Source organism: Colius striatus, chromosome 2 (assembly GCF_028858725.1).
Source record: "Colius striatus isolate bColStr4 chromosome 2, bColStr4.1.hap1, whole genome shotgun sequence".
Taxonomy (NCBI): Eukaryota; Metazoa; Chordata; class Aves; order Coliiformes; family Coliidae; genus Colius; species Colius striatus.
Window position 1 is genome coordinate 41,915,655 of NC_084760.1, and position 12,420 is coordinate 41,928,074.

The 12,420-nt window shown below is 41.0% G+C and overlaps 1 protein-coding gene across 4 annotated transcripts in view; it reads right to left on the minus strand.

Moving 5' to 3' along the window:
- RUNX2 (RUNX family transcription factor 2) overlaps positions 1 to 12,420 on the minus strand; it is a 150,386-nt gene that overhangs the window by 86,430 nt on the left and 51,536 nt on the right. The window contains exons 1-2 of one of the 4 annotated variants that reach the window (XM_061989507.1): positions 505 to 597; positions 295 to 465 (exon numbers count right to left, since the gene is read on the minus strand). In XM_061989507.1, coding sequence (XP_061845491.1) covers positions 295 to 465; positions 505 to 597 — 264 coding nt within the window. Of the gene's footprint in view, positions 1 to 294; positions 598 to 12,420 lie in introns of those variants that run through there. The other 3 variants (XM_061989505.1, XM_061989506.1, XM_061989504.1) reach the window with 3 other exon arrangements.

Here is a 12,420-nt window from a genome sequence, read left to right on the forward strand (position 1 = left end):
GGGCACAGAAGATACGGTAGAGCTGGGGGGCACAGGAGGCATTGCAGGACCTAGGGGAACGAGAGGCATTGCAGAACAGGCGAGCATAGGTAGCATTGCAGGACTGACGGGAACGGGAGGCACTGCAGGACAGGGGAGCACAGGAGGCATTGCAGGCCGGGGGGGCGGGAGGGGGGACGACTGGGCAGAGAAGCCCCTGTGGGCCGGGGGGAGCAGAGGCGGCTCTGCGGGAGGAAGCGCGGCGCGGGGGGAGGCATCGCCGGGCAGCGGCTGCGGGAGGGGTGGGTGTCTCACCTTGAATGCCACCGGGAGGGTCTTGTTGCAGCGCCAGTGCGAGGGCAGGACGGAGCAGAGGAAGTTGGGGCTGTCGGTGCGGACCAACTCGGCCGGGTGGTCAGCGATGATCTCCACCATGGTGCGGTTATCGTGGGGGCGCAGCCTGGGCACGGCGGCCGCCGCTTCTTGCTGCTGCTGCTGCTGTTGCTGCTGCTGTTGGGCTACTACGACCGGGCTGACTTCGCTCATCTTGCCAGGCTGCAGGCTGCTGGAGGGGGGGCTGAACCTCCGGCTGGTGCTGGGATCTACGGGAATACGCATCACAACAGCCACAAGTTAGCGAATTGGGGGGCGGGGGGGGGGGGTGGAGGAGCTGTAGGGGGATCACTTGAGGAGGCGTGTAGTGGGAGGTGGGGGTTGCAAAAAAAAAATGTAGCGAAAAAAGGGGTGAATGAAAAAGTGGTGCGGTGAGGGTAAGGGGCAAAAAGAGCAAATCAGGAAAAAAAAATCTCCACAATCAAACAAACAAAAACACTTAGGAGCGGATTAAACGCACGAGAGAGAGAAAAAAAAATCTCAGTCTGTTTTTGTTTTGTTTTGTTTTAAAAAAAGAATGATGAACGGGTTGGGGGGCGATGCCGATCTGTGGACGCCTGCAGCCTGGAGCAGCGAGGAGACAGAGTCTGGCTGTGGGGTCCGAGGCTGCCCCTCTTAGCAAAGCCCGGCTGGAAACTGCATGGTCCCGGCTTCTGCCCAGCTGCAAAACGCTGCTGCTGCTGCTTCTCCTCCTCCTCCTCCTTCCTTCCTTCCTTCCTTCCTTCTTGCACAGTCTCTCCTCTTTTCCCTCCTTCTCGCCACTGCTTCTTCCCTCAATGCTTGAATTTCTTTCCTTTTTCTTCCCCTCCCTCCCTCGTCCTCCTTTCCTTTTCAGATTTTTTCAAAAGGTTGTCTTGGGAGAAGTAAAACTCGCTGCTGGTTCAGCTTCCTGGGCTGCTGCTGCTGTTGGTGGCTGCCAGAAGAGGAGCGAAACTCTCAGCCCCGGAGAATGGGGTGTTCAGGGGAATGTCCCGATTTCTTCCGAAGAGATCTTCCTCCTCCCGGACACATAAAAAATGAAAAGAGCAAACAAAAAGCCTCGCTGGGACACAGGCGAGGAGACTCTGGGCTCCCCGGCTTATTGCCTTTGGCTTCAGGAAGCGGGATCTCGGGAAGGGGCTTGGGAAAAGTGCCTCCCCCTCCAAAAAAAAAACCGCTCCCGAAGCGACTTCGGCGTGGAAAGTTAGTTAACTGGGGTTGCTGGGGTGAGGAGGAAAGTCACACGAGTAATAACTAAGTTAATAACACTTTAGTCAATTCCTTTGGGAGGATCAGGACTTAAGAAAAAAGCCGAACTTTCAGATTCTCTGGGGAAAAAAAAGCGGGGAGCATATCTGGGAAAGAAACCCAAACCAATACCCCAAAACACCCCTCCTGAGGCTGATTTCTAAAATATGAACAAGCAAATTCGGGGGAAAGGCAGCCTCGGTGCAGTCCGCTCCTTTTAATTAAGTCGCCGCTGGATCCAAGTCCGTGGAGTTGAATAGGCAAACAAAAATCTTTCTCTTTTTTCCGCTCTTGATGAACAACAGCAGCAAAAAAAAAAAAAACAAACCAAAAAAAACCAGAAAAATCATAAAAATGCCGGTTTGGGTTATTTTTTTCTCTCTGAAAAATCGGTTTGTTTGGGATTTAAAAAAAGAAAAAAAAAAAAAAAGAAAAAGCAGTCAAAACCCAATAAACTTCTTTTGGGTCCCAAGAAGTTGAGGTCGGGGAAGATGAAGGAGTCGAAAAAGAAAAAAAAAAAGTCTTTGGTTTGGTTTTTTTTTTTTTTTCCCCTCGTCCTGAATGTGGTTTTTGGAGGCTGGGATTTCTAATGATTAGGTTTTTGCGGTTTATATATACAGGAGTCTCTGGCTGAGGCGATCATTATGCTGATGGGAGTCAGCAGCACGTGGTGCTTCAGCCCTCTGACTTCTGCAGCCTCGCAAATCAATACGACAATGTGCATCCCTCCTCGGAGCAGCAGCTTTGCTTTAAGTTCCTCTCACCCACGGGTAGAGGGACGGGGAAGGGAGGGGGGGAGCAGAAGACAGTCTCTGATCGCCACTTCTCCCTGGGTTGGGTTGGTTTTTTTTTTTTTTTCTATTAACACTTTTTGGCTTTGTCTGGTAAAAAAAAAAAAAAAAAAAAAAACCACAAAAAAACTTGTTTGGGAAAAAAAAAAAAAAAGAAGTAAGAATAATCTGGTGCCAAAGGGTTGTTTTGTTTTGTTTTTTCTTTTTCTAAGTCTCCGGTAGTCTAAAGCCTAAACCATTTCCTTGAATGAATGAAAGCTATAAACCCCCTTCAGACTATTAAGGTAAAGGGAGTCTGGTTTGCTTTCTCCCTTAAAAAAAAAAAAAAAAAAAAAAAAAAGGCAGATCTTATTAAAAACAATTTACATACCCAATAGTAAAAAAGTGTAAACGCCTCCCAGGGCAGATAACCACCTATCACAACCCTCCCTCTAATTTCTAAGGCTTTACTTCGACTTGCTATTTCCACCTTCTTGTAAAAAGCCAGCGCTGCGTGTGTGCTCCTTGCTCGCCTCCTGTGTGTGACTCGGGGCTGTGTGTCTGTCTGTCTGTCTCGATGTCTGTCTGTCTTGGCGGGGGGTGGGGGTGGAGGAGGAATGTCCTTTTTATGAAGCCTTTTCAAACCTTAACTCCGGTACCCAGACCTAGCAGAAAAGTCAGGTTTGTCCTTCCCGCTCCTCCGTGAAGCGGCCCCACGTACATGGGCACGGCGGTGTGTATGGGGCTGTGGGAGGGAATGAAGAACTTCTCGGGGCTGTTTCCGCGCCCTGCGAAGTCTCCACACCTTCCGCCGGCCTAGCTGGCAGTGCTGCCCACCATGCAACACCTGGCAACGTTCCTCTCCCCTCCTCAAAATTTCTGCCCTTCCCCCCGAGAGCGAAAGTCCCGGCTCCGCACAGGGGGAAGGTGGGTGCGAAGGCAGCTGACAGGCTGCAGCGCTTCTCCTGCCGTTTGGGGTTTTAAAGAATAAGAATAATAATAATAGGAAGAAGAGATCTGATGTTCGGTCACAGGGGAGAGCTCTCGCTCCGCGCACCGCGGCTGCCGCCTCCGCTCCGCTCCGCGCCTGCCCGCCGCTCCTCCGCCTTTCCCACGGTTAAAATGGGGAGTGACAGCCCCTGACCCACTGCCTTGCCGCATCTATGCCCTCTTCCCCCCTCCCCGCTTTTTTATCCCTTCCCCTCGCCTTTTTTTCTTCCTCTCTACCCCCCCCCCCCCCCCACCCCCCCCGGCTTTCCTAGTCCAGCGTCGGAGGGGCTGTGGAAGTTTTCCATCCCGTTATGAAATGCAATCACTATAGACAACTCTGCAAACCCCTCCTGAGCTCGCCTCACTTCTCCAACAACCCTAGGGATCTGTGTTTCCCCAAAAGTGGCCACAGGCATTTCCAAAGAGCAATTACACGTCACCTAAGAGGACTAGTATATTCAGAAGCCCCGGTTTGCTATAGTTACAAGAGAATTTTTTTTTCATAATTATATTGGTAAAATGTTTATGACCACAGGTTCTTTTGTCTTCCCCCTTTAGCTTTACCTGGAGGGGAAATACATTCCATTACAGCCATGCCAAAGGTACTAGAAAGAAGGGCAAGAGGTTGTTTTCTATCCCAATAGTATATGTCTGATAATCATGATTTATTTTATTTCAAACAAGAAGATACATTCCTAACTTTTAATCGGCCATACTAAAACTTTTACACTCTCCTCTCTTCCTACTAAAATAAAAATAAAAATTTAATTAGGATAAACTAAAATATAAGTTATTGGAAGGTACAGGTACAAGGTCACTTAAAAATAGTCGATGGTTATTTATAATGTCGAAATAAAATTTTCCACTGAACGCCCTAACAAAGTTTCAGGTATCTGGCACAGCTGATTTTCAGTCTCCGTGCAAAAATATCTTTCTGCTGAACGTTTACACATTTAGCAGGAACTTACTACAGCCTGGAACAGATCACAGCTCAGAGCACTAGAGTTTTATTTAAATGGCTATGGACAAATTAATAAAAGTACCAGTAATGTTTATGGACCTGCATAAAAGCTGGATGGGATTTTTCAGGAAAAATAGAGTAATTTATATTTTGATATATATAATCTGGAACATTGGCTTGGATTTGGCTGAAATGGAGAGCAACCCTGCTGCTCGGCTTTCCTCTGGTTTTATTTCAGAACTTCTCGGAATTTTAGCACTGGTTGCAAAAATAGGTCATATTTTAAGACATTAGAGAATTGTAGGAGGTTAGTGAAAGAAATGTGTTTGGATGGTAAACTATATCTTAACAAACACCTTTGTATCCACTTTATAAAATAAGATTTTCATTAGCACGGCTATGTCTGCAGCTACTTCAACTGTCTTTTAGCTTTTTCACTTTTAAGTATGTTATGAATACAGGCATAATTATATTGCTTTTGGACAAAAAGGTAATGTTTTAAAGAGCAGCGAGTTTGTTTACAATTACATTTATAAAACATGGGCCCAACATGCTCCTGGTTGTAAGAAACGTATGCTCAAGATGAAAAATAATTGTCAGATGTGAAAGATTCTAACCTGGATGATGTTCCCTAAAGAAAGGGTTTCGATGCCAGTTTGTTGGGCTGGAATGTGCTGTAAATATGATGAATACAAGATTTACTTTGAGCTTCTCTACATATGTAAATAACTTCTGTGAAATGGGAATAAACAAATGGGTCCACTGGGTTTGTTATTGTACTGGGTATTTTTAGTCAGAGCAACTATAGCAATGTGAAGCGATTATTATGATAGTTCAGGACTTGCCAATATTCTCCTTCCAACATCTAGCTTCCTGAAGTTTTTTAATTCACTTGTGAAAATGTGCACTGACCAAAATATGTGAACTTAAATTAGCTTAATTCGAGATAAGGTTTTGCCCAAATTTCCTGCAGTAGAGGCAGGATAAGCCCCAGTGACTCTTGTCAGCCCTTTACTTTCCCTTTGGTTGTAAATTGACTGCTTACCCAGCTATTCTTTACTTTTTATTAAGTATGACAAATAGTCACTCTAAGATTTGCACATTATTTGATCTGTTAGTCATGTGGTAATGAATTCTGTAACTAGTAAGGCTATGGACTACTATGGTTTGTTTAGCTACTGTGTCCCTGCCCCATTGATTTATGGCCCTGATAAAAGACAATTATTTTTGTCCCAAAATTAGTAAAAAGCATTTAATATTTCAGCACCATGCACTGTTTTTTAGTGTTTATAGTCCCCGATACAAATGTAAGCATCAAAGTTTGAAAGACAGGCTAGAAAATGATTACACCGAAAAAATAAATTTTGAGAATATTACTTTTTCTAGCAGTATTTTCAGTAGGAAGTGAGGACTGAGAGCTGAGTCTCTTGCTTTCTGTCGCAGGGTTCAAGGCTGAACTGCTCTGTGACCTCAAACAAGCATTTTAGCAAGTTTTCCTTCGGTATAAAACGGGGTACTAACTATTGCCATATACTTTTTAAGATATAAAAATATCTGTTAAATTCTCAGAAGTACAAAGGTTCACGGGGCTCTGCATCTGGAAAGCATACTGGTAATACCAGGAGAAAAATTCTGAAAGCTGGTGTGTCGCTACTGAAAAATTGTTGTCTTTTCCATGGCATGCAGTAAAACGCACGTTATACAAACAACAAAGTAAATAGTTACCGCTTCTGACTTTTTTATCTTTTTTTTTTCTTTTTTCCCTAAATGATGTATTTTCTGCTTCTCTAATAAGCTTGGTCTTGGTCCTGCTGTAGGGTTCTCCCATTTCCTTCCCTGTCTTCAACCTCTTATGCCCCATTGGAATTGTGTGTATTTCAATGAGGTTTAAAGCAGCAAATGACCATGTCATCATTGCATAGGAAAGAAACATGGGCCTACTTGTCAGCTTCTAACACTGTTTGAAAGAGAAAGTATGGTCTGTGCTTTCTGGCAGTAAAAACCTGAATGTGTAGTATGATTAGAAAAATGAATGGCCTGTCTTTTTCAAGTAAAAGATAGATTTTTTTTTTTTCCTTTTAGCTCCCAACATGCAAACTAAAAATTAACTGTAGAAAGTTGTTAGGGTCCCCATTGTCAGGGATAAACTATATTTTTTTTCTGACTGACTCTACAACACTGACCTTGTCCCTTTCCATTAATCCTCCTCCCAACTTCTGTGTTAATAATTTCAGATGAGAAAAAAGTTGTGCTTTTTAACTTGAGTGAATTCAGATAAAACCAGCACATTGTTTTAGAGATATAAAGGTTAAAAAAGGAGACTTTAAATTTTCTTCTTTTTTTTTTCCCCTTTTTTCCTTCTTTCAGCATATATAAAATCAGCATGAGCCAGAAACTTCACGGTTAGTTTTTCTGTTGACCTCAGTGAAAACTGGTTCCCTTGACTAACCATGCAGAAAGTGGGTGGTATAACTGTTTGTAATTAAAAAGGGTTTATACATTTGGAACCTTGCAGAGTTTCTAAATTTTGCATGCTGTTTTTTAAGAGACTAATGAAGTGCACTCTGGCCAGATACAAGCTCCATAAAGCTCACACAGAAGATACTACAACATGTAAGACAGTCTCGACTGGGAGATATTGCTTTTCATCCTCTCAACCACAAGCACACCACCAGGCCCTTGCATTTACTCTCCCAATGTTGCAACGGTGAGGATTCACATTGTAAATCTATTCTCAGTGGCATGAAAGGCAGAAAAAAAGACTCAGGCACATTCTTTGTTAGTTACAGGAATATTGAAGCTGAAGCAATAGAAAAACAACAACTAGTGATAGACTTCTAAGAACCTTGAAAGAGATGGTGCAGTCTACAGGTCCGAAATAGAAGGAGAAAGCATATAGTAATGGCAAATGCAGAGTAAATATAGCTGTCAGAGTAAACCAACTCCTTTAGGAACTATAAAATTAGTCTATTTTTGACCTTTCTTTCCTGAAAATTCACTCAAATGGTGAAGGAAGCATAGTCAAGCCAGACTAGATAATCAAGAACAGAATTGTATTTATCGTATAACTTAATGTAATCCTGAAAATGCTGAGCATCCTGATCACATTTTAGCATGATATATGGGTGCCCCACATGTCGTGTGGCCTTAAAACCTTGGGTGTGTGGAGCATAACACCGGCTTAATCCCTCAGTTGACTATTGTGGAGTTGGCAGCCAAGTCACTGGAGACAAGACTGTCAGTCCAAAACCAAACCATACGAGCAGATCACAAAATATCAGACATCACAGGAATGATTCTCTGTAGTAATGAAAGATGAATATCTGACAGAAAAAATATTATAGGTGAAGCTGCCAGCAGTATCTACAGTTAAGCTTGTCTACCACTTTCAAGTATAAAACCTTGTTTTCACTCACATAATGTTGCCAATTTTTAACTATTCAGGATCAGCTTTTCAATCCTGAGTCTGCCTCAAGCTGAATTTTTTGGAAACTTCCAGCAGAAATATTTGTGTTTCTTCTAAGGCACTAAGAGAAAACATATTGTTTCACAACAGTTTAAAATTTCTTAGAATCACCCCAGTATTTATTTCAGATCTGAGAAGGGTAAGTTTTACGAAGTAGGAGAGGAATAAGGAGCAAAAATCAGATAAGTTAATTTTGTTGCTCTTGACCAAAAGGATCCACCCGAACTTGGCCGAGACAAAAGTTGCTGAAAGTTGTTGAGGTTTCTCTTGCGCGTGCTCAGTAGAGATGCAGTAGTTGGCAGCTGAATTTTTCAAAGCCTCCACAGCAGCACTGGGCTTGCTAGACTGGACTGGATCTGTAGACAGTCTAGTCTGACCAATATTCTCCTTGACAGTAGGCTGCACTGTTTTAGAGGAAAGGATAAGAAACTCTAGAGTCAGCAGATAGATATGGGATCTATTCCTCCTTTAAGGTCTCATCCTAGTTAATAGTAGCTTATAAAATATGATCAGAATGACTGTCAGCAGTTCAGTTTTAAATTGTGTCTTTTAGAAGCCTATAATTCAGCCATAAAAATTCCTTACAGGCTGAAATCTGGCTTATACTCTCAGCTCTGAAGTCAGATTTTTTTTAAACAGTCTGTTTTGAAATGCTAGAAGAGAAAAAAGAGTCATGTACAAATTCTGGCCATTTATTTCATAATGCACTTCATAATTCAGTTATGTTAAGTATTTTAAGTTTTAAACTATTTGTTTCAAATGCTGGTCAGGCCCTAGAAGGTACATGAGTCATTAAAATCTGCACCATTAACACTAGACATTCAAATGTGAGTAAGATTCTGTGACCTTGGGGCAATAGGAATATTACAATATTAAGAGCTTATGTCATGTAATATCAAAACCTGTTATACTAGTTTATCTTATTAATATTTAGGTCATTTATTAAATGTATTCATAGTGAAAAGCAAGGGAGAAATCTTTCTGTCCTTCCATGGCAAAACTCATTTTGAAGATAGTCATTCAAATGTTTTCCTAATTTAAGCATAAGAAGAAAGACAACCTGGAAGTGTCCAGGAGGAATGAGTAAGAGGTCCTCAGAGAGGGGAAAGTAGATGCAAAGCCTTGCTTGGAAGACCACAGCAACACTCATTACTACCACTCTTTTCTTTGTAGTGGAGAAGATAGAGCAATTCTTCCCATCTTTGGAACGCTTTCAAATGTACTATGCCTGGCACCTGAGGTTAGCATGATATTTGAGCAGATAAAAAGCCTGTTACATGTAAAGGCATATCTCACTTTTATCACTCTCCACCCCCACCCCCCCCCCCGACTCGCCTTGCTAAGAAGGAAAAAGAGAAAAGCCTTATTCTGTCTCCAGTTCCACTGATTTCAATGGGAGTCTTCATGGAATAAGGTGCTGTTTCACCTAAGAGAAGTAGAGGCTAGCCTTTAGGTAACTTGCTACTTTGGGTTACTCTCCTTATCCTTTATCCTTTCATATTTCTATGACTAAAAACTTGTCTTGCTGAAGAATCTGTAAAGTCTTTCAGTTCTTCATTTTCCCTCCGCTTTAAAGAACTAGAATTTTTATGCATGAGAAAACCATCTTCCACTGTTTTTGACAATTGAAGAACGTGGACTGAGGGAATCAGAGGAAAGCTCTGTTTACTAAACACCACATGTAGATTACCACTGATAGTTTTTCTAAGGAAATTTATGACCTGTGTGGAGTAAATAAACTCCCTTTTTGGTAAAGAATCTGCAAGCCAATCATTCATGCCTGCTTAGAGACATTACTGTTCCTGTTGCTTTTATGTGGAAGGCTACAGTAAAGGGCGATGTTATGTCTAAAATAGACATTTGGCAGCTTGGAGAAAAAAAAAAAGCCATTTCTGACATTACTTATCTTAAAATTTTTGCTATATTATGGCACATTCACTCCGATTCGGGAAAGAGAGAGAAGATAATGTCAGGACAGTTCTAATTCTTGTAACTAATATGTTATCTTCATGCATGCACGTCCATGCCTAGCTGTATTTACTGGCAAGTTATGACATTTTACACGTCTGAAATAAACAGAAAGCTCTTAGTATCTTCAAAATGTTTAGTAAGTCTGAAAGCTGTTTGCTCTGTATCTCTAAGTAAATGAGAATGGGACAGGCATTTTTCTTCTCCTGGCTGCCCACTCTATTCAATCATTGCACTCCTTTCTTGCTCCCCTTCCTCTCCCCATTTTATGCTCTGGATCCAATAGAGACATAACCATTACAGGCAATCAGGAAAATGTAGTAAGTACCTTTATATAATATTTTCAGAAATATTAGTGGCTTCCACACACACAACTCAGTGGCTTTCATTGGTACCCCTCTTAATATACACTGATGTGAAAGGACAACTGGGCTGTTATTATCTCTTATGACTACCTAATTTCATAGCTGCATGCAATATGCATGCTTATTTTCTTTTGACTATCATATATGAAATTATCAACACAATCCTTAGTAAATACTGTTGTAACTATGAAAGTATTCTGAATTTAAAACAAGTAAGTGCCTTTCTGAGTGATGATCCCACGTCCTTAACTCTACCTGCTGCACTTCAACACATAAGCTATGCAATGTCACTTGGGCACTGCCTTCTCTAGAAAAATGATCTGTCTCTGACAAGAGGTGTCAAAAATAGTTTTCCACCCTCAGATCCACTCAAGTAGTAGTAGAAGTGGGTTGCTTATTGGTGTGGACAAGGTCAGATATGTTCATTTCTTACTGTAGCAAATCACTCGTCGAGTGCTCATGGGACAACTTCCCTCTATAGAATTCACCTTGGAGTGTATAGAATATTTTATTACAATAGGTGTTGAACTCGATTGACTTTGTTGTTACTGGAAGAGCAATTGTTTTGAATGCTACTCCAAGATGTGAGGGAAGTGGGTAGACATTTTGACACCAGTTATCAAAACCACATAATTTGTCTGGGGTAGGTAGGTAGCTACTGAAACATTGATGATATAAAAGGCCCAACACAGTAGTAAAAATTGAGACAGTGCAAAGTCTGCAGTGTCCACATGGACTATGACTTTCTATGCTGGTGTACGCTTGCAGGATGTCAGATGCTGAATGGGATTTTTAACACTTTGTCATCATCTACATAAATATGGGACTCAAGGTTGCACGGTATTTGTCAAAACCAGATAAGTTTTAAGATCATGCAGACAAATTTAAAGAAAAGTTGACTTTGACAGAACAGTTAGTGGAAGAAATTACCCATGTTATAAGGAAATGATCAATATTGTCATCACATAATGTTGATGACATAATACATAAAGCCAAATCCTGTAGCCCCTTCATACACCATGTGTTCTTTGTGTTCTGTGAAAAAGCCCAAGAAACTATTTTTCCAGACCAGACTGGATCAAGTATCTCTGCTTCTTAGACACTTATTAATAATTGACCAGCTCGATGAAAGCATCATGAAAGAAACAGATTTCGTTTACTATGGTATTTATTTTTGCAATTGCACAAAGAATAAGCTAGCATATGAAGAAGGAAACTGAAGCAGTAGTCATTTTCAAACTGATAAAAGAAGATATTATTTTGTATGGTTTGTATTTTGCCCAGTTGACCTTTGCAATGAATGCCATAAAATATCATTTTGGCCATAAATGGAACAACATTTTTAAAAGACTTAATGTTTAATCTGTCTGTCTATCTGTTTATGTATCTATGCAGGGTTTAAAAAAGACTAAAGGAAGTTAGCATCTCACTCTCATATTTGTATCAGCGAAACTTTAAAACTGTGCAAGACCTTTCTCTACTGTGCTGGATACCATTAGCATCTTACCACAGAAAAAGAATCTAATCATAAGAAATCTTTTGAAAGCCTTCCATCCCTTAAAAACTTTAATCCCCAACAAGAACCTGACTTTCACAAAACCCACTAAAATATATGAACTGTTCAGTATACTTGCAGTGTTGATAACAGTCAGAGTACTTTTTGATAATGATAAAATCCAGAGCTATATTAGATGGGAGAAAGTACATGTTGAGGAATTTTGAAACCCTGGAGAAATTTCAGAGTGGTCAATCTCAGGGGTTTTTTTTGTGGGTTTTTTTTTTTGTTTTTGTTTTGTTTTGTTTTGTTTTGTTTTGGTTTGGTTTGGTTTTTTTTTGCATGGGTACAGGTTTCTGTCACACAGCATGTCCTATGGCATTCACACAATATTGCATGAGTACCATGCAGTCATCCTTTGTTTTCACTGGCCCTGGATCTTAGGTAACTCACAAAATGGTTTGGGTTGAAAGCAACATTAAAGATGATCTAGTTCCTACTTCTCTGCTATGGACAGGGACACCTTTCCCTAGACCAGGTTGCTGAGAGAATGTGAATTTTATAAATAAAATGTACGCTCAAGCATCTAGATACTTTACAAATGCTTTATAACAGAGGAGAAAAAAAAAAGATAGCATGAATAGGGAAAGAATCTCCCCGGATTCAAGAGTTCTGTATTGGTACTCTTTAGCAATTTCCAGTAAAAATGCACTGGTTGATCATAGTTGTAATACTGATTCCTTGGATTGGACGTGTCCTTTGGCTGATCTAAATACATTGCCTATAGTTTAAAATCAACATCTTAA